Source organism: Passer domesticus, chromosome 6, assembly GCF_036417665.1.
Source record: "Passer domesticus isolate bPasDom1 chromosome 6, bPasDom1.hap1, whole genome shotgun sequence".
Taxonomy (NCBI): domain Eukaryota; kingdom Metazoa; phylum Chordata; class Aves; order Passeriformes; family Passeridae; genus Passer; species Passer domesticus.
In genome coordinates this window covers 25,559,467-25,582,303 of record NC_087479.1, presented here as the reverse complement: position 1 = coordinate 25,582,303, position 22,837 = coordinate 25,559,467, and the positions used below count along the sequence as shown (strand labels likewise).

General features: G+C 37.6%; 1 protein-coding gene across 6 annotated transcripts in view; it reads right to left on the bottom strand.

The window, feature by feature from the left end:
- Nucleotides 1-711: 711 nt before the first annotated feature.
- The window catches only part of BAZ1A (bromodomain adjacent to zinc finger domain 1A), a 65,161-nt gene continuing 43,035 nt past the window's right edge, over nt 712-22,837 (bottom strand). For 4 of the 6 annotated variants that reach the window (XM_064423951.1, XM_064423952.1, XM_064423950.1 and 1 more), the window contains 13 exons: nt 22,625-22,738; nt 21,961-22,085; nt 19,742-20,350; nt 16,999-17,162; nt 16,662-16,816; nt 13,989-14,137; nt 9,225-9,305; nt 6,502-6,749; nt 6,181-6,404; nt 4,432-4,901; nt 3,255-3,397; nt 1,497-1,584; nt 712-967 (listed from right to left, as the gene is read on the bottom strand). In XM_064423951.1, coding sequence (XP_064280021.1) covers nt 777-967; nt 1,497-1,584; nt 3,255-3,397; nt 4,432-4,901; nt 6,181-6,404; nt 6,502-6,749; nt 9,225-9,305; nt 13,989-14,137; nt 16,662-16,816; nt 16,999-17,162; nt 19,742-20,350; nt 21,961-22,085; nt 22,625-22,738 — 2,761 coding nt within the window. In that variant the 3' untranslated portion in view covers nt 712-776. The remainder of the gene's footprint in view (nt 968-1,496; nt 1,585-3,254; nt 3,398-4,431; nt 4,902-6,180; nt 6,405-6,501; nt 6,750-9,224; nt 9,306-13,988; nt 14,138-16,661; nt 16,817-16,998; nt 17,163-19,741; nt 20,351-21,960; nt 22,086-22,624; nt 22,739-22,837) is intronic. The other 2 variants (XM_064423953.1, XM_064423956.1) reach the window with 1 other exon arrangement.

Sequence of the window (22,837 nt, the reverse complement as noted above, 5' to 3'; positions counted from 1 at the left end):
AAGCTGAATGTAGAAATTTAAAAGAACAGTCCTGCAAATTTACTCATTGCTAGAAGAACTGCCAGGGACACGAGAAGGTATTTATTGATTGATCATCAAGTCAGAGGGGAATAAACAAACAAACAAACGAAACCCCACCCTCCAAAATTTAAAGTTATGGGACTTTTTTTTTGCCCCAAGTACAAATTTTATAAATACAAAACAAATTCACAAATTACTTTGAATGCTAAATAAATATCTACTTAATAAACTCAGACCGAATACCTCCAGCCAGCACTGGTACAGTACTTGAAAAGATATGCAGTTGTACTCATTAGTGTTGAGAAGATATGCTCAAACAAATTTTAACAACACACACAGTTTCTTCAACTGTGCTACAGCAGAAGATTTTCTCTGAGTTGATAAAGCCCTCAATACCACAGCTCCTACAAAATCTAGAGGATGAAACAATGTTATTTTGTGCAGGAAAAAGCAAAGTACTTCTGGAAGATATCTGGACACATGAATGTATTAAAAATGTACAAAACCTCTGTAAACCAGTACTGTATCCAGTACATCTATCAAAATTATTAGACACTGAATAAAACTGTAGCAAAGGTAATCTTTCCTACATTCTCCTGAGTGCTTAATATTATATTGAGAATATAGTGCAGGCCACACTTCAAGGTGGTTAAACAGTTGTTATTGCTTTAAATAGACATGACGACTGCGTAATTTAACAATCCATTTTAATGAACGTAATAAATTCCCTCAAATAATCCTTTGGAAGGCAGAGGTTAGATTCGTGACTTCTTCGCCGCGGGAGCGGTGTGGTCCACGTTACCAGATGTGATTGGAAGTCCAAGCTTTTGAGCCTGAATGTGGAAGAAAGCCTGAAGTCTAGTTCCAGCTTTTGCTTCACTTGTGTTACGAGGGTTGTATTCAAAGCAGTTCGAAAACATCAGCTCAATATCTTCAATAAATTCAGCTAGGGAATGAAATAAATTAATTTAGCATGTTTTAAGTCATCAAACAGCAGTGTGATAAACCAGTATGACACCAATAAATTAGTACAGTGCTCCTAGCAGAGCTGCAACACAAAAATATCTTTAAGTGAATCAAGTTTCTATCACTGTATCGGTGCTGTTCCATGTCAACATTCTTTAGTTTCTCTGACTAGCAATACAGGAAATACAAATCAGAGACAGGACCAACAGTACCTTTTGTAATTATTCCATCAGTGTCACTCTTTGATATTAAAGGCTTGAGAACTACCAGAAGTTTCATAGCTGCCCATTTCTTATCTATGTATGTTAGTAGGAAAGGAACTATGTTCAACAGATTTTATTTAAAAAAATATTAGTAACTGCCCTTTTAAAAAACCCAAAACACACCACAAAACCCTAAAGCAAACACAATTTCAGCTTTCTAATCATCCAACACAGTTCTATTTTAGGACAAGCATTTAAAGTGAGAGAACATGGTACAATATACCCCTTTCAATAAATAATACTTACATGCTAACTTATATTCACATTTATTCACTTTTTCACGGATTATATTTAAGGCAATAGGTTTTTTGATTATATCATAGTAGTCCGGTACCTAAAAAAAAAATATCCAAAAAAAAAAAGATTCAAGGACAAACAAATGGAAGCTTAAATTCTGCCTATGTAAAACATTAAAGCAAATCATGTATCAGTAAAAAGCATTTATGTTTTGCTTTTAAATAAACAGAGGAGTCCTACACAACTACTTTCATTCCCTGAACTGAATACTAGTTTTCAGGCACTGTTTTGTTTTTCTATCATTCAAGTAGCAGATTACAACAAACATTAGCCAGCAATTTAATAAATAAATCTACTCCTAAATGCCCTGTGAACAACTATAAGAAAATTGCATGAGCAGATAAGCATTATGCTGTTCCAGCTATTCCCATCTGTCAAGTACAAAAATTATTTCCAGTATTTTAGATTTTTAATTTTTCCTGCAATATGTTACAATGTTAAAAGCTCTTTAATCGTGAGTAATAACCATTTTGACTCCACTACTATTCCTTCAAAATTCAGAGATTACATTTACTTGTGTTGAAGAGCAACAAAGGAGACTGTACACAAGTACCAGAGAGAAACCACCACTCCAGAACAACTTCTACAGGGAGGAAAAGGACTGCCTAACTGATCATTTGGATCCAATTTTGAATTCCAGTAAGCACCAAATTTAGGGTGACTGTCTCACAAAGTAGGGTGGGGGAAGCAAAAGAAAAAGGTATCTGATCCAAACATGACTTCCCCTCCTCCAAGGAAAAATACCCACATGCACTATCATGTATGTTTTAAAACCAAGATTTTGGTTATGGCCTGTAATTTTACTCTAGCTCAAGTGCAACCTGCAAACGAACCTAAAGGAAGAATTAGTAGAGAAACAGAATTAAACTGACATATTTTTCATTCCTTTTCTTTTAGGAGTGCTGTTATGTAATTACTAAAAGGAAAGGTATTTTTCTCTTTTTGGCTTGCTGTGCACTGCCCATTCAATGTATTCTTTACATTGTCTTAGAAGCAGCTAAAAGTTTAAACCAAAATATCTATCATAATGAAGAAAATGGTTTTATTTCAGCAACAAAATTAAGTTGAATTCTCCATCCTTCCTTGCATTCACCAGATTCTTGCCCTTCCCAACATAATTCCAATACTCTAGTAGGCAGTCACTAATCTCCATTTCATTCAAAATTCCTCTCCTCCTCTATGCTCACTTTGTTCATTCACATTTGTACATCATTCTCTTTGTCCAGAGAGATTAACTTCCAACTATTCATGACTCTGAATTCAGTGTCTCAGGTCTTCATTAAACAGCTATCATTGCTAATTTTAGCAGAGCTCTTAAACACCAAACTCTAGATCCCCAAGAATGCCTGTGCAGAGTTGCACCAGAGGCCTTGGAAAGGACAGGCACTTTGGTAGGGTCAGATAGTTCCAGCAGTGCCTTACAATGGACAAGCCAGCGCAGCCTGCAGAAAGCAGCTTTGGGAAGTTTTATTGCAGTAAAAACCTCTGGAGCAGCACTTACTTTGGGTACCCATGTTATCATCCAGTATTTTGAAATTTAAACAAGAGGGAAATTAAGAATGAAGCTACAGCATCATCCTTTTACTGCATAATAGTTAAGATCAGTGTGATGTTGTTTCTATCTTGTTTTTATCACGTCTGTTCTCAGAATGTCTTTGCATAAATGAAAGATTAATTCAACTAATTAATTAATAACCACAAGGTTACCTGGATTTTGGAAACCAGCTTCATGAAAGGCCAGCTGTCATCATGCCGCACCAGTTCCACTATGAGTTGTTCAAAAGCTGAGAGCTCATGGACTCCGCCCTGACGGCCTGAACTTCTCCTGTTCAGTACTGGAGGAGACGATTCTGGAAAAAAACCAACCCAACACCCCACCAGATAAAAATTAAAGCCTGACAAGTAAAATAAAATAAAAATAATAAGAAGTTGAAACACCATTACTTTGGGATACTAAAACTGTAGTTTAAAAGTGCAAGGCATGTAGTTTGGCCTAAAGTATTAACTACACTCCAGTCTTGTAATTTACTACTAAAATGTCTCTCTTGTCATACATGCTAAGTACCAGGCCTTAGCTGGGTGCCTCCTCCACTGCATTAATTTTGGATGTTATTTTTCCTTCACTGATTTCAATCTTAAAACAATTTGTTAAACACTTGAAGAAAAGCCCTATTAGAGAAAAACCAGAATAAGCTGTCTGCTCCTAACTTTTACTTTCACAAAACCTCTATTCAGACTGGTTTTATCTGCTTTCAAGAATAGTCAGCAGGGTAGTTAAAGGAAAAGCTCAAAAATTCTGAATAGTGACAGACAGAATCTGTGAAGAATACAAGGCTGCTACACTGGAGTGCAAGCTCTTTTACACTCTTCAGTCTCACACTGAGTCCCTTTTGTTTTTAAAAGTTATTGTATCTTTCCAAGTATTTCCTTACCATCAAAGTATTACCTTAACAAGCAAGAACATTGTTAGCTCTATACCAGGCAGACAACATTTTTCTTCTGGTAGCAGTTTCTTGTTCTGTGTGTATATTCCCAATTTCACTACCTTCCCCCTATTTGTGTTCTTCATGGTTTAATTCTTTAATAAAATAAAATCATAAAAGCTACAAGTAAACATTTGCATTTGTGTAGGTTAAGGCACTTCCAAACTTTTGATCCATTTATTATAGAGCATATTGTGTGCAAATATGAAATTTCAAATACGGATACAGTAAATCTCAGATAGCTGAAAATTTTAAGGTTCACTTCTGTGAAAGAAAAACTGTCTCATTGGAAGTGGCAAAACTGCCTTCAACCACTACTCATAGTCTCCATGCTCTACTACACAAATATTTCAGCAAGGAACAGAATGTGGATTTTGCTTTGATAAACACATTTCTCTAACCTGTAGATTGTCGTTTTCTGCCTCTTCTCTTGGGTTTAGCAACAGGAAGAGAAAGCTTTGAAGCAGAAACTGGGAATTTCCTAAGCCGTTCACCGGGGTCTGCAGAATCCACAATTCTAAACCCTAAAGAGTTGGAAGGGCTGTTTCCCAGTGTGTTATCAGCTCTCTTTCTTCCTCTTCGTCTTCTCTGAGGACCGAGTAACTCCACAAAAACATCTGATGGTAATGAACTTTGGCTCTGACGAGTGGTCCGGCTATTAAGTCTTAAAGTGGGCTTTGTCACTGCTGAAGAGGCTGATTTTATGTTTCTTAAACCTCTTCTGGTCATTTTGGATGAAGATTCAGTTGGCTGGCTCCGAGAAGCGTATCTTGCCTGACGCTGGCTGTTCTGACTTGAGAATGGATTGTTGAGCTTGGCTGCTCTCATTTTTAATGGAAACTTGACCTGAGATCTTCCTTGCTTTGATGGGCTACAAAGTGAACAGTTATGTTTATTTATTCCAAAATTCCATTAGTCTATTTTCCCTCAGTTTTCTAATTCAGCATTTAAAAACCCCAGCCAGTCAAGGCTGAACTGGTAAGCAGCTGGCTTGTAACCTGATGCAGTCACCCATAATCACCGTTACCTTAAATACTCCTCTGGGGTCTCTTAATGAAATATTACGTGGAGTACAAACCTTAAAGAAATGCTCAGAATTCTGATCACCTTTGCAGCTTATTCAATAGGAATACATTAACTGGAGCACCAGCTATCAATTTCTTGAAATCACTTATTTCTCACAGCAAGTGCTAACTAGTAGGATTTCTGAACATTATTATCAGCCACATAAATAAAGTGCAGTTGTAAAATGCTACTTATAAGAGTTATGCTCTGGTCAGGGTTTATAACTAATACTCAAGACTACCCTTCCTTTACAGGGAAGAGACAAGATCCCAGAGATAAATTTATTTTCCGAGGACATGCACATTCTCTCCAACTGCTGAATCTCAACTGTCAGAGCTGCAAATAACCTTGATTTCGTCAATTCAAAAGACCACAAAAAAGAGAAGAAAAATACTCTGAGATCAGAAGTTTCCTTCAATTTTTACGTTGCTGGCATGTGCATCAAATAAAATTTTTTATTGAAATTATCACTTTATATTATTTAGTTGATTGTGTAAGTGCTTTTTGGTTGGTTGTTTTTCAAAGAGGTTTTTTCTTGGGTTGTTTCTTTGTTTGGGTTTTGTTTGTTTTGGTGTTATGGTTTGGGGGGGCTTTTTTAGGGGTAAGGGTAGCTTGGTTTGCTTGTTGGCCTTTTTTAAACAGCTACTGCATTAGTCCTCAAGCCTTTCCAGTGTCATGTGGCCTCCTCTGATGGATTGTTTTCTCTAATGTTCTAATGCTGTATGCATCTAGTCCTACAAAATTCAGAAGTGGACAAAAATAATTCCAGATTTTCTCCAGAAAACCTTTGCTGTTTGAAACTCTCTCCACTTCACATTCAAACAGCAGCTGTACAGAACTGAAGCTCTGATGGCCTTCTCTCACCCACACATTCAAAGCTGGAATTTTTATCCTGAAAAGTGAACCCAAGTCCAGTGGCGCTAGCTTTTGTCAGTATTAAATCTTTTGCTAAGAGCCAAATTCACAACAAGCTGCCATTTTTCTAAAAATAAACGTATTTTTCAAACTAGAGTTTCAAGATACATGCTTATGTGAACAACTACTCCAAAAAATGATCAAGGTGGTATTTTAACAAATCTATTTACCTTATCTCTTCCTCCTCTTGCGATTCATCCTCCTCATCTTGCTCTTCTTCATAATGCTCCTCCTCACTTTGTCCCATCTCATCATAGTTTGCCTCTTCTTCCCCTTCTAGTTGTTCAGCAGTCTCTTCATCACTTTCCACAGAAGGTCTCTGCCTGGAGGAGAGGCGTCTAGAGCGCTGTTTTGGTCTGCACTCTGGGCAAAACCAATCTCCTTCAGGAATGACCTACAAACGGAAGGGGGGAATGAAGAGAAAAAGCATTAGCAATATGCAATTTATTCAAGCTCTGTGTGAAAATAAGCAGTTCTTTCTCCTGAGATACCTTCAGCTTGGGCCTGATGCAGTACGTGTGATATCCTCGGTCGCAGCCGTCACACAGCACCATGCTTTCTGCATCGCCCTTCTTCCGACACACCTTGCAGCGAGCGTTGAGGATGGACTTGGACCAGATGACGCTTCGGTCCAATGTCGACAGGTGAAGGAAGACTTGGGACAAGCTGGTAGAAGAAAGAAGGGACTCTCTCCAGCGATCCAGAACTGTTTTATAGGACCGTCCACCATCACTGGCATCTTCCATTGAAGAAGGGGATTTAAAAAAATGAGAAAAATGACAAATCCCCACAGAATTAGCAAACTTCTTTTTCAAAGATCCAGGTTATTCTAGAATAAGAGGTAATACTCTGACTGTCAAACAGACAGCAAGTAGCAAACTGACAGTAATTCAACCTTTGTCTTATCTCTTCAGTACTGGAGTATTTTCTCCATAGTTTCCAACATGCTGGAGCTTTAAGATTTTACTCTTCAATACCTATTCAGCTTAGAACTTGCAAATACATACGTCATTAATAAGACAGTAAACTCAGATATCAGATACCTGGAAACCTAATTTGATTCAATTTATAAAGTATAAAACATTACTTAAGATAATGAAAAAATGATCACATGTCCAATTTACCTTCCTTTGTATTTACACCTGAAAATCCAACAGGTTTAAAGAAAGTACGTGAAACTTCACTGGCAAAGAACAGCTTGAAAGGCACTTCTCACCCACACTTGCTCCAGCACAGTGTTCCAGAGAGCCTCACTGCTCTCATTCCTGCCCTGCACTCTGCCTTCACAAGCACCTACATCTCTGTGCATCTGACCAGGTTGGGGGACTGACCTGGATGAAACGTAACTGTTTCCCTAGTACCTTTTAAGCAATGTAGCACACAGGAGGGACCTGTGGTGCACATCAAGTGTCAAACCAAGTTAACACCTCAGTCCCTAGTTAAGTTAAAAATAACCAGGGAAGGGAACAGGGGTGAGAAATGAGATGGTATTTTCAAATAGTTTTGGGTTGCAATCCAGGCCATGGAAGCAGCCAGACAAACACACACACACTGAGTAACGAGGGGGACAGTACTGAATGGGAATGGGCAGCTGGGAACTAGAGAAGCAAATAGGCTGTTTGAGAACCTGAGAGAAAATAGAAGGTATAAATGACACCCTGCACTGCTGCTGCTGAGCAGAAAGCTGATTTCTTTATTGAAGCTGAAAAGTTATTTCTTGCATTTTAAAGTAAAAGAGGGTTTGAGGACAGGAAGAGACCATACAACAGTGCTTTTGGTTATAGAGATGTCTGCAGACTTCCCTTCTAAAAGCGACAGTCCAGCTACTACTGTGTGACCTCAGCTGATTAATGATGCACTCCAGTATATAATGCCACCCTGCCTGCTGGACTACTGACACTGGGCCCATGAATGGCCCATGATGCACCTGTCTGCCAAATGATTTATTCTCATGAATAGGAAGAGAAAATATCTAATAACAAATAAAATGAAAGAACAAAAATGAGACTAATTGCTCTCCTGGCAAGGCCCTTCTGCCTTCTCATCAACTGGCTGCCAGGATTTGACTAATCTTGCATACATTTGCATTAGCAGCAAGCAGCACAAGAGAAGTGACAGGAGAAGGCAGAGGATAAACAGGCAACACAGCTTCATAAATAAAATACAGCCACTCCTGAACTGCAAACCCATATTTCCTAACATTTCCTACTACTGAGACTTTAGGCTTCCCATGTTAAAATTCAGTCTTCTGAAAACAGTAGATAAGGTCCTTTTCACAGTACTGTGGTATATCTCCATGTATTTTTTTTATTCAGTAAGAAAATTAAAATCACTTAAATCAGATTTTTACTGTAACTCTTACTCCTAAAGACACTTTATCTTAAGCATATATATAGTCTGGCAAGCATTTCTTTGGCTAACAATGACAGTTGGAGCATTATTACTTTTATTTGGAGGTTGTTTTCAGCCTGGATTGGCTCACCAATATAGTTCATCGCACAACACAACAAATATATTGCAACTGTGAATTTGCAGAGCAAGTAGAGATGAAAATTACTGACCACAACCTGCTTTAGCATGTCCTGCTGCTGAAACAAACAAGCCAAACAACACCCCTGTTTCAGATCCCAATTTGTAAAATAAGAATAACACTTTTTTCTTCCATCCATCATCTTTCTCATTTATATTGTTAACTCAGAGGGAGAAATGGCCTCTTTCTTTGTGTCTGAGCAGCTCTACACTGCGCAGTGGGATACCCTTCTGTCAGCTAAGTCCTCCAAGCCTTGCTACAATGCAAATGAAGTCATTTGACAGATCTATGCACTCATCTATCAATAGCTAATTGAGTTCAGGGAAAGGTTTTCCATTTTAGTTTTTCTAGAAAGGATACGAGGTTGCACAATGCTGTGAAGTATCAGAAAAAAATGGGGACATTAAAAGAAAGGGGAAGAAAACCCCAGGATTACGTGAACAGGCAGATTTTGGTCCCAAAGTGAAAAAAAATACAGTTCTTTATTTCTGGTTCCAGAAACCTTTTTCTTACTTTTAAATATTTGAGCTGTATTTGTTTCTTGTTTAAATCTTTGGCTTCATTACCTTCAATGTAAGGAACTGGCTACAAAATTAATTAAGTCAAAACAGTAAAAAAAGAAAACCTGATAAAATATTCAATGCTTTCTAATTCTTAGTAATACAAGTAACATTTAAAATTTACCATCTCTCTGACTAGTCTTGTCTTTCACTCTCTTCCTCCTTTTATACCCCCAGTGGTGCCTTTCATCATCTTCTGCATTACCTAACATTAAATTCATAGAGTTATTTCAAATACCTTTTTGAAGCATGGCAGATTATTTTTTAATTAATTTTTATATTCCATAAATGTGTAGTCTAAAAACACGACTTGAACCATGAACAGTGGTTCTCAATATGTGCAGACAGTGAAGGGTAAGGGAGTACTGTGCAGGGAGGAACTGCACATCCCAGTGTTCACTCTGACACCAAGACAAACAGAATGCTTGAACTAAAAGCTCTGAATCCAACCCTGCCTTACCTTTCTGTCCATCTCTGGTGCAAATGGCCACAGGAGCAGACACTAACCACAGCTTTCTCTCTCAGCAATTTGTTTGGTGCCTGCTACCACAAACCCCCTCACAGCTCAAGAAATGTAGCCAGGTTATGGGCACAGTTCTCAAGGACCAAGAGAATCAGTTCATCAGCCCACTTGAAACAATGTATTTTGGATGGTTTTGTGCAGGTGTGTTCTCAAGTATTAAAATGATTAAATTAACCTCTCAGGAAGGAAGAGTCATGGTCAACCTCATCTGCTCCAATTACAAGGCACCTTCTTTGACTGTCTTCCTTGAAGAGTAAACAAAAATTCTGTATCATAAAAAAGCCCATTTCCACCTTTGCTGCCTCTGCTCATGAAACTCTGCAGGGAAGTAATGAAAGCATAAGAAAAAAGTATGTGTATATATCTATTATATCCCAGGATACTGTTGGAAGATGTCTGATACTATTATGAGGACAATTATAAACAGGAAAGGAAACAGCTTTGGGAATACAGGAAACAAAGAGAAAATCTAAAAAGAAAGGAATTTAATAAAAACAAGCAAAAAGGAACAAAGAAGTTGGTTTTGTTTTTTTTCTGTCATGCAAGAAGTGCATGGCACAAGTTACAAAGCAGGCAAATGGTTCCCTCCATCAGTCTCAAAGGTGCTCCCATGAATTAGAATCCAACCTTTTGCATGGAAATCTGAAGGATGCTTAAATGACTGAAGTCCTGAACTAGTCCAGGAGGCAGACTTTTTTTGTGGATGCCTCACTGAACTCCAGGACAACCAAATCACTTCATCATTTTATACCTCAATTTTCACATCTCTGTAAAAGGAATGATGAGACCTATTACTGCACTCCGAAGTATTTTGAAATGCAAGGAAGAGTAAAAAAGATTAAATATTTTTCTTCTTCTTAAAAAGAAGAAAAATTCATAATAAAAACTGCTTGTATTTCTTCCTTATCAAACAATTTTTTTTTTCTGAGAAGCAGGACTTCAGAGTTTCCTTCAAACAACTATTCAAAAAAGAAAAAGGCTTTTTTACATCTTAACTCTGAAAATTTTGAAGGAAAACAATGTACTGTAACTACACTCCCTCCTTTCCATGAGTCTCCTGTAACATCACCTTGGGTTGCACTGAAGGAAGAAAACCCAAATTTTCATAGTAATATTTAATGAAAAGATTTCAAAAAGACAGTTCATAATTAAGAAATGCATACAATTTAAATCATGTTACATTTGATCACCAGACAACAGAAGATTAGTGGGCAAGAAGCAGCTCTGTGAGGCTGAAGGGGCCATTTCTGGGGTTTCCAGATCTCCTTTCACATTGCTATCTTCTCTGTCAGTCTTTTCTTGCTCTTCCACTTGAACATTTGGTATGCACCTCAACTCTAAACCTATCAGAATCACCAGCAAGGCTCTTGGCAGCCTGATAGAGCCTCAAACAAAAACGGAGCTGAGAGGAGCAGCTGGTCCTTTTATTGCTGTGCTGGGTCCCTTTGTCTGCTCTGCACCCTGGAGGCCACCAGCATAAACCTGCCAGTGACTGCAGGGAATTTCAGCGTGCTGGCTTTAGGACTAGCAGCCATAAATGAAAACTAAAAATTGTTAAGTATGGCTCCATTCCCTAATAGGAACAGAGCAGATAAAGACAGGGATAGAGAAGGCAAAGAAACTTCACAGTGAAAGCAAGAACTGAAATAATGACAAAGACAACATTTTCAGTGTGGTTTAAAGCAGAAATGCAGGGGCACTCTTTTTACTACAAGTGTTCCCCTCTATTGCTACAAAAGCACAGCTCACAGCACTTGCTTGACTTCCAGTATTTTTACTTCAATGGTAACTCAATCACCCAAAAAAGTTGGGATGATCAGATTTAACATGAAAAACAGATATGCAAGGCATTTTGTCCAAGGGGGGAGTTCCCTTGCATAAATGGAACAACTATTAAAAAAATCCCTCCTATTGGAAAAAAGAAAAAAAAAAAAGGATGAGTGCAGAGACACAGTAATCTATGTAAGAACAGTAAAACAAAACCAAAAACTCCTCAAACTAAACCCCAGCGGTTACAAACTCAGAATTAATTTCTATCATCAGAAAACTGTTGGTTACACTCTAGAGGGGTCAGGGAAAAAAGGCATCAGAGCTTGGAGCACACAGCAGTCCTGAAAAACAAGTGTCCACTTTTCATTAAAAGCACTACAAACACCTCCTTGTCAAGCTAAGTAGAGAACATTTCTATGTCTGTTGTACATATACAATCTTGCCTTCATTCAGATTCACCTCCTGCTAAAAGCAGCCCATTACGCAACTCAAAACATGAGACATTTGGCACCAAAAAGCAAGAGGGAACCTGACACTGTCACTTAATGATTAGGGCAGCAAGCCAGGCCAGAGGACACCTGGGATCCTGCCTGCTCCTCAGCAATGTAGGTTATTCTATACATTACTGTAATCTTAGAGCAGTCGCATTTTTCACAGCAGAAGAGATGCGCGGGCACATTACAGTAAACAAACATCAGAGATTTAAGACACGCAAAATGTGTATATTTGCTTTCCTTATATACTCCCTTTGCCACTCAGTATAAAACACCTAAGAGAACAGAATTTCCAAGTTAAAAAAAAAGCCAACCCACCATCACTACAAAGGTAAGGCAAAAACATGAACCAACATAAGATTATGGCAGAGTTGAAACCACCAAAAATAAAGTTTTTTAGCAGTCTTCTTTCTCTCGAATACTTCTGGGGCATTTTTCTTCTTTTAGTCTTTTTCCTCTAACTCAGGATGCACGATCAATGGCCACAGCCTGCTAATAACCATGTTTTTCCCCTTAGGGGAATAGTCACAACTGTCAGCAAGGGACTGTCAGCAAAATACTCACAGACCTCGTATGGAAATGGAGGCATATAATGCACAATGTATTTACAACTTGTACATGAAAAGTAGGACAAATGCTAGAGGCACTGTCAATTAACTGTTGCACAGGTTGCAATCTAGTCATACAGCAGGAAATAAGCTGTATCATGCCTGGCTTGGAAAGTGCACACATATTTGAGTTGACCAAACACTCAGCCAAGTAAAGCTTTTAAACAGCTGCAGTTTCAACTATTCCCGTGCTCTCCCCTTTCATCTCAATCATTTGCTGCACTTCCCTCTTCTAGAGGTCATCACACTGATATCAAAAGCTTGTGGAAGGGAACCCATGCCCACGTGTCAGTCTCTGGCACAAATCTTGCTCAAAGCCATCTTCAGTGGCAACTGATACTCAGACAGCAGGCTCCATGCAGGAGCAGCCAAGATGCAGAAACAACTTCGGGTCAACTGTGCCAACAGGGCATTAACATCTTGTGTTAACACACCAAAACCTGCATTTTTGTCTAACAGCAGAGTGTGCCAGAGCAGAAGGATTTTATGCACAGTGACTTTCAGAGGAGAGTATCAGTCTACAAGGGTGTGTAGCAGTTGCTGCTCTGGAGGACCCTGGAATGCACTGTGCTGGCAAACCAGAGGTGAGAGGTAAAGCAGCCCAGCAAGCACAGAGCACAGCTCATCCCCAGTGTGCCATCGACACAGGAAGTCTGACCAAGACAGCCACCTTGGCAAGGAGGAACTACCTTGACACATTTCTCTAAGATCCAAGTCCACTTCTGAATTGTAAAAGGATCCTAAGGAATCCAGACCAGAGGGATCATGGGAGAACAAACTGACTATGCACTTTGGACCTTCTCTCTCACCTCTGGAGCCTCATCAGAGGAAGTCAAGTAAGAAGTGTCAAAGTCAAGCTGTAATCCTGCTTTGGTTTTAATTTTTCTTACAACCTTTTATTTTGAAGTTTTACAGCACAAACTCAAACCCTGAGAATTTTAATGTTTACAATGTAAGTATTTCCTATACTTGACTGTAAGTATGCTGTTATTGCTGAACAAGGTGATCAAGGTAAATTAGGCCTATATTGCTTTCACTGAAACAGTATAAAAAGAAGAAAACATTTTTGCAACCTAGAACTGCATGATATACTGGTCTCAACAGTAATTCTGAACTACAGTGCCCCCCCAGAAAGCTCGATCATTTCTGCCTAAGGGTACAATTTGTCTGCCAATGTATCAGTATAACTGTAGCAACACATAAACAAGGTCACTGAAAAAAATCTATGTTAAATAAGCACGCATTTAAGAATTTGATTGTTCATTAAGACATTATATATATACATATATATTTTAAAAAATCAATATATATGTGGGGGTGTTAAATTTTTGTTCTTTTCCTCAGGATGTCCTTCCAAAGCATCCAGTCTTACAAAAGAAGCAAGTGGGTTTGGGGTCAGGGGTCTTACTGCAGTGTTAGGTTGGATGTGCTTGGTTTGTTAGTTACAAAATCTTACACAAGACCAGAGACATAGTTTCAATCCTGAGACTTACCAAGAGGTGCTTTGAGGAACCTGCGTTCAATTCCTTGCTCTATCTGAAGCAGTGCCGATGCCAAGTAGTGGACCACATTACTGACTGGCTGAGGAGTACTTGTGCTTGTTGATGCAGCACTTGGAGCTTCGGTTTTTAACCCAACAAGTCTAGAAGAGAAATGTATTAAATTATCTTTGAAGTCTCTGAATACCAGAGGATACTTGCAAATGTGTCTACAGAAGTTTCTTATTTTAACTCCATGTACTCGCATGGATTACTGACATGAATGGGTACCACACAGTGTGATGAGCTATCCTAATGCTTATGTTTGCTCAGCTAGCCTAGCTGATCTAGACAAATCATCTGTAGGTAACAGTTATATAAATTGCAAGAAATGTGGATGACAAATTTCAAAACAATTAAGATTTCCAGAAAATCTGATGTGACATCCATCAGCCAGTTTATGACAGATTTCTGTGAAGAATGTAGTCCCAACAATTCTTCAGTGAAAACACTTCCAGTGGCAAAGTGTAGTCTTTTAGAACGCATCCACCTGCAGAAGTTCAACTACACAGAACCCTATAATTCCAAAGATTTTTGAAAAGAAAATTAAAAAATAAAAACAAAGTAATTTTTAGATGTAAATCAAGAATTGTTAACTTTTATGTCCTCATGCTTGGAGGATCTTTATAAAATACTAATTTTTTTATGTATGGGTGGTTAAAAACCCTCCCAAACAATTAAAAAAAAAACCTAAAAAAACCCTGAAACCAACCATACAAACAAACAAGCAGACCACCAAAGAGGTAGTTTTCCAATAAAACGGGAACAAAAGACTAAGTAATAATTTCACAATGTAGCTAATCTTTCTGAATCATGAACATTAAGTAATGTGTAGGAGAGCAGCTCACACTACTGAAAATGAAATTCCATTTCTACTTGTGATTTATAAAAAATTACTAATTAAAACTGTCTGGATTGTGCCTTATTCTCGTGAATAAGCAATGCTTTTGGTTGTCCCTGTTCTTTTTTCACACTTAAAAGCTGTTCATTATATTTTGCAGTCACACACATTTTGAGAGCCTGAAAGCAAATAAAAAGAAAGCTGCAGAGTTATTTACATTTCACTAGTCAAACTCCAAGGTCTTAATGAGATGTCACTAGCTCTGAGGTGGATAAAAAGCCCCACATCAAAAGCAATCTGTCACATGATTTCAGAATCCCATACTCTGATTTAATATGCAAGACTTTATTAGAGTAGACTTTATTCAGAAACTCTGATGGAATCAGTATCAAATGGAAAAAAATTAAGCTACAAAGTTCTGCAGTTGAATTGAGAGTTGGCAATGGAACAAGTACCTAATGTTAAGTGGAAACAGATAAATTTCAGCTTCTTAGTTAAAACAGTGGAATACTTCTATATTGTGGTTTTCAGGAACCAAATGTCTGTAAATTGTGTAGTTAATAGAAAGGATTATCCCATCCATTTTGCACGGAACTAGAGAACTCTGATTCAAAGGACAGTCTTACAGGAAAATTCTAGTTCACAGTGATGAATGAGAACTGAAATGAAATGAGAAAAAAACCTGAAGAACTTCAAATTCCTAACATCCAACAGAGCATTCATTAGTCCACTCAGAAACACAGCTTTTATAGAAATCTAACAGCAGAAACGTCACAAATATTTAAGGCAAACAGTATATTAGTACAATGACTGTCTTGAAAGAATCTTTTTTCCTGAAGTATTTCAATATTCACACCCTATCAAGAGACACAATTTCATACGCATTAACTATATTAAGGTAGACCTTTATTTCTGACAATTTCTGACAAGTATGCAGCTTCGGAGAATTAAGAATTTAGAAAACTTCGTCATTTCTGAAGTTTTATTTACAACAAGAACTGCTGTCAGAGAGCCATACCTGTCTCAAATGTTTAAAAATCAAACACCACAAAACACTTTACAGCTACTACACTGTAGGATTTGAGGTTTCCTTCCTTTTACTATGTTGCAGCTTGCTCCACAGAAGTATTATCATTCCTAAATGATGTAACATCAAATCTCCATTTCGCTGCTAGGCTTAAAATTAATCCAGACCATGACCAGTTGTCCTGTTGGCTCTTACCATGACTCACGAGGTAAGTAAACATGCCAGTTCAACCAGAGATTTGTTACCATTACCATTTTTCTTTTTCGACACCATTAGTCTTTTCAGAAATTGAAGTGTTTTGATTTTGTTGTTTTGTTTGGTGGTTTTTGGTTGGGTGTCTTGTTGGAAGTTTTTTTGTTTGTGTGAAGTTTTTTTGGTTTGGGATTTTTTTGGGGGGAGGTTTTTCTGAAAAACACATCATCAATTGCCAGTATCATTTTACCCTGCATTTAAAATTACTTCAAAATGAATCCACATGTTCCTTTGATAATTACTGTTTACTTTGAGTAGTGTAATACCAGAATACTGAAAGATGTAAAAATTGATGCCTTAGTCTTATATGGTAATAGAACAGCATCATTTACAGACTATAAACCAAAGTAAAATCCTGCATTTTAAGATTTACAGTCTTAAAAATCACCATGTGGAAGAATTTGAAGGTAAAAATAATTTGAAGGTCAAAAACTCCCCAGCCAAATAAAACCAGAGCACTGCTATAAAACTCAGAGAGAAGAACCATTATTTAAACTATAGCTCTTACCTGTCTTTCACAATAAACTTATCATGATCATCAGTTTCCATTTCTTCAGCTTCTTCATTCACAGTTTTAATAATGCCATTTTCTTTGTTTTCATCATTCAGAAACTCATATCGCCCATGTTCTAGGGCTGCTCTCCAAGCCTGTCTGTCTGTAACCTGAAGCAAACATACAAATTTGAGGTTTCTAAAGAATCAAAGGACACAAGCTTTTAGTACCCATTACTATCTACATTTAATTTAATTATGCTTTTAGTAAAACCATTGCATGAAAGAGTTCTCATTTAGGTTACAGACTTGATGGCACCATTATGTTCTTACACTCTACCATTTACAAGTACCTTAATAGCCCCCAATGTTCCTTGGTAGATCCTGTCTTCAATGTCCAAAAGAAAGTCCCTAAGTCTCAGTTCAAGCTGCTTCTCTGCAGATGGGTGAGATCCATCGTGGACATTCTGCATCCTTCCCCGTCCTACAGGAGGTCTGACATCACTTTGAGGTTTTTCTGCAAGAACAGCAAGTAATTTGGTGTTAGTAGATCTTGTTCCTTTAAAGCAGCTGTTGGCAGAGGGAACAACAGTACAAGACAGAACAAGCTGAAAACATGGGTTCAAAATTCCCTTCCTGTAAGTAGGTGTCAACACCAACATCTGTGCCAACTAAGGAATCTGATTCAACCAAGCAGGGTAATGATGACCAATACATGATTGGCATCCACTCACAACAGCTCGTGAGAGAAATCCTTGTTAATTTAAAAGTAGTTATTTTGTCTTAAAATTCTTTGAAAGTAGTAGAGCAAGGCTGGTGTTACTTATCTAAGAGGAGGAAAAAAAGAGAATGAAGTCACATTTCTATTACTTGATTGCTCTTACTTTACAAGAGAACCCTTCAACTGTCTTTTGTGCATGTATCTTTATCACAGAAACACTTACAATCAGCATGTGCAACTGAAAATCATAAAACCTAACAGAAAAAGACAAGATAAAATCTCTTAAAAACCTAACCTTGGAACAAAACAAAAAGATAAGATGATACAGGCACAGACAAGACTGACTGTGTCCTCTAATTAAAGGCAGTGAAAAAAGGAGCAAGACAACATGCTAATTTATGAAAACAAGGTGAGAGCTGATGATGATGGGCTTTCAAGTAAAAACCTACTCCCAAGAGAACTCTAAGTTAATGCAAAAACTCAAAAGCCACAGGAAAGAGCTGAAAGTCTGCCCAAATCCTAAGTTAGTCTCGTAAGTCTGCATAGGTGGTGAACATTTTTGTTCACAGAATTTACCTTAAGGTACATGCAACAATTTAAGAGGTATTTAATAACTAACAAAAATAAAGTGTTGCTAAGAAAGCACGGCATGAATTTCTAAGGTGCTCTCAATTGCTGAAACAATTCCCTGTACTGAAAGTCATCATGCAAATACTCTCAAAATGTAGACTAGCAACTCTAATGGCTGGAGGTGGGAAAGGTCTTTTTTAGTTTAAAAGCAAAGAAGAAATGCATTATTTTTTCTTGAGTAGAACTAGAAAAAGCAGAACTAGAAAAGCAGCAACTGCTTTTCAAGTAACTGACAAGAAGAATTTAGTGGATACAGGAATAAAATCAAGTAATAGCACATATCAATTTTATTTCCATGCTCTTTTGAGCAGGAACTGAAAAAGGCAGAAGCACAGGCCACACTGCAGGAGAACCCCTCTTGTCCTACAAATCATTTGAGTGAAGGCAAAAGGGCAGCATCTGGAGTCCACAGCAGAAGAACTCCCAACCCAGGACATCTACATGTGGCTATTTATCCCTGCTCATCACAGAGTGGTGTGGCACCATTGATTATTGGACCACTGCATTTGAATTTTCTCAATCACTATTCAAGTGAAGATTAAAGCTGCCTCTTTTTTTAAAATTAAAATCAATTATTAAACAGTTTTTCTACAGTTCTAACATTAAAAGAAAAGAAAAATCTGTGACTGTGGACATCGAGTTACTTCAGAGAAGAAAGCAACATACAAAACACAGATAAAGGTGCAGCAATTAAGAAAATAAGGAACCATATGTACAAACTCCAACATATCAGAAGGTGACGGAGATTTTCTCACAAAAAAAACCCCAATATAGAAGAAGGGCCTCAAAATAAAGCTTAATTACTGTGCAAAAACTCTGTCCTGTGCTAGTTTCCACCAAAAGAAATGGTAGATCAGTTATAAATTTAGCAGTATCTGATGTGCTCACAGCGTGTCCTAGCATACCTGCTCCAGGAAAACAGAATTTATGTCTGCTGTGAATAATATTCCCTTGCCCCAGTATAGATAACCCCAGATCCTCAAGGTAATTTGTCATAATTAAAAACAAAATGCAATTTCTTAAACACCACCCTAGGGAGTCTCACTTTGGTAACACTGTCTACCCACCAACACGCTATAAGCAAGCCAGCTGTAAGCCTGTACATGCAGAGTTTTATCTGTGACTGAAGCCAACACCTTGCCAATAAATGGCAAAGTACTTGGCTAGGAGAAAAAGGAAATAGCCCCAAATCCTAGGTCTAGGCTGGTGTTCAGTACACTCCTACGTTTAAAAACCCATAAAAACATCTGCTATCCTGCTGCTTCCTTCTGTACTGAGTGTCTGCCAAAGGAAGAAAAGGGAAACAAAATCCAGAAAAGAATAATATCACAAAATTCCACTGCACTGATGTTAATCCATGTAACAACCAACCTAGCTACATGGCTTTTTAGCATGTATTAACTTTTATTCCACAGTTAATCTTTTTCCAAAGTTAAAATTACTTCCTAAAGTTATGTGTTAAAAGCCAATTCTGGTTAACTAAGCAGTAAGATCACAGAAAAAATTATTGCTTTTTTTTAGCATGAAACACCAGAAAATACCACAAAGATCTGTCAAACAGGAAGAAAAAAAAAATGGAAGGCAGGGAAAAAAACCAAACGTGTTTTCCATTGAGTGAAAAAAAGCTTAAGAATAATTCTTAGATCTTAGAAATTACAGTTAAATTAGAACTAGAGATTTCTATAATAGTCTATATAGAAGTTTTATCTGTAGAATCAAATTAAGACCAAGAACCTTTCATTTACCTGGAATATGGAATTTCTCCACAGGAAAACTGCTTAGTTGTTCATATATTCTACTTTTTTCTTGTAAAAGAGTTTCTTTTAAGGCACTCTCCCTATGTCCTCGGGAATTGAGAGCCTCTAGGAGTTGGTCCAGTTGTTCCCGAGAACTGTAAAAGCACCAACGGTTTGGTTTGTATACTGGCCTTGGCACCTCTACGACAACACTGGTATGTGAATCTTGGTCAATATTGGAGGTAGATTCAGAGGATTTCAAAGACTCTCCAGTTTTACTGAATACCTGAGGTTCATTTGTGCAAGACTGTCCACTATTCTGAAAGGAAGAGGTTCGAGGCAACAACATGTCTTCTGTGAGACCAGAATAGTCCTCCTCTACAAACAATCCAGGAAGAGAAGGGAAAATCCAGTAGCGTCGGTACAGGCGGTCACGACCTAACGGGGTGATATTTGTGCAGGCTGTTGCGTTCTGAATCTTTTCTAACAGTTCCTTCTCTTTCTTTTGTTGCTCCTGTTTTAAAGCTTCTTCATCTTCAGCAGTAAGAGGTTCACTCTTTTCACAAGTGGTCTCTTCTTGTCTTGTAAATTCTTTAAATCCATTTTGCCCTCGCCTTCCTAAAGTTAAAAGAAGTGTGATAGCAATTAATTTACAAATTTTTTTTACCAAAAACTCAAGTAAAGGGCGAATTTTAGTACTGTCCCTTTTTGGTTATCCAAACTTACACCGTCAAAGACCATCAGCTCAGTCAAGAGACAATAGTGGTTTTATTATAGAAAAACTCAAGTGATTAACCCCCATTCCCTTGAAGAACAGGTAACCACTTTAAATACACCTTCAGTTTGCAGAAACTAGACTAAGTCTCATTTACTGACACTGTCACCTTCAATATCATACAAAATCAAAATTTTAAGAATGCAAAAATGTATAATAGAAACATCTTATAAGGATAAAGTAAAATCCTAGTAATTTCACTACTGAATACAAACAATGATCCAGTATTTATTTATCATACTCAAAATGATGATCTTAAACTGCCAAATGTCTCAAAAGACCAGAATTCCTACATAGCAGCTTTTATGGCAAACTTAGCTATCTTACATTTAAAAATTAAAGTGATCAAGTATTTACTATTCTTTCCCCCCCCCCCCATTTGTACCAGCTGAAAACATTTCAGTTTGCATCTTTAATTTATACCAAAGTATTAAGTCTTGGTTGTCATCTAGACCAGTATGTCTCATAATTGATATATGCAACCTGAAAGGTGCACTCAACACTCAAGTTCTACCTGTTTCCAGTGTGACCTTCAGTTCCCTAGCTGTGTGAATGAAATAGTAACACTTGTTTGTCATTCAGTCGCAATGTTTCAAACATGGGTATCTGAGAAACCTGAAATTCTGATTAAGATCTCCTTGCTTTTTCATGGCAAAGCTGTTACAAATATGTAAATCTGTATTGCTGAATGACTCAGAATTTCCATCCCAGCTACTGTCAGGAGTTGTACAAGTCTGCAACTTAAGTCCACAATCATCCAGGATTGTCACTGGCACAGACACAACCATGAAGCCTTCCCAGCAGAAAGACATGGATAAACTAGCAGCCCAAAGCCATCAACAATTCTACCTCCTGTGATGACATCTATGTTTAGTTAGGAACAGCAGGCAGCACCATTTACTGCACTGCAGTTCCTACTAGCACCCTGTTGACAAAATTAAATCTAGACATAAGTCTGCTTTTATTCTTGACTAGGAGGCATGCTGCTTCCTTACAAAGGAAAACTACACCCAAATGCTTGATCTAATGTTTTCTTTTCAAATATCAGTTGGTTTTGCACTTTACTAAAAAGAAAAAAAATTAAAAATATCAAACCCACACCATGTCCTATTAGATGAAACTCCTACAACTCTCTCTATGAGGGCAAGTACTTGTAATGGCAACACCATAACATTTATTAGGAATTTAAAAACCCTCTTAGGAAAAGAGGAATCCACACAGCATGTATGGAAGACAGGAAGAAACAGAAGTGTGAAAGAACATACAGCTGACCATAAGAAGTACACCAGGCTGGCTCAATGTACAATAGTCCACTGTGATCATGCTCGAGTGTGTGTGTTTCCTTAAAAGAAAACTAAAGCAAAGACTAATGCTTTTACTATAAAACACAAGAGCTTGCCAGATGCATGCAGGCAGGTGCACAAGTACACAAACAAATCCATTACAGCATTACCTCTCCGTCGTTTTTTGTTTGGTCCCAGCTCTTCTTCATCCTCTGTGACTGTGTCCACGTCTTGTTCTTTACGTTCCACCTCTTTGCTCTCTGTACTAGTATCAAGCTCTTCTCGTTCCTCCTCCCTGACACAGCAAAATAAACAAACTGTGACTAACCAGCCATAAAAAACACACAATAAAATATGGCATCTTTGACACAAGGAGTACTTTTATCTCCAAGTACTTAACTAGTAAAATACCTATAATGCTCTTAAAAAATAAACTGTAAATTACAGACTATATTAAAGCCCAAAAGAAACCTACTAAACTGTAAATGTGAAGTTCTATATTAAGGACTAAAACCTGCTCTTTGGTACCCACACTTACATTTGAAGAGTATTATTATTATTATAATCAGATCATTTTTTGAGACATCTTAGGGTAGTTCTATTGTAAATTTTTTTCATGTCTAAGTAAAGTTTCCTTCCCAAAATGTACCGTTCTGTAAAATGCTTGTTACACGTTTTTGCCTCATCTATCAAATACAATTCATACCCTACAGAAAAACAGGCAGTTCTTACACTTTGTATATGATCTAGTCAATGAAACTACACATGTGAGGTCTGGCCACGAAGCTGAAAAGTGCTCTATGTTATATATGACAGTAATACTATGTATCATACCCAACAGATATTTCTACAGCAGGAATTCTTTGCTCCTCTTCTTTCAGCTTTTCTTGTTTCTCTTTCATTTTTAACTCTTGTTCTTTTAACCTTTCTTCTCTTTTCTTACGTATCCTAATAGTAAGAAGGATATAGAAAACCAGTTGCCATTAATCCACTATCTGGTCTGTCCACCAGATAGTTTTCTTTTATACTAAAACATCATCCAAAAAT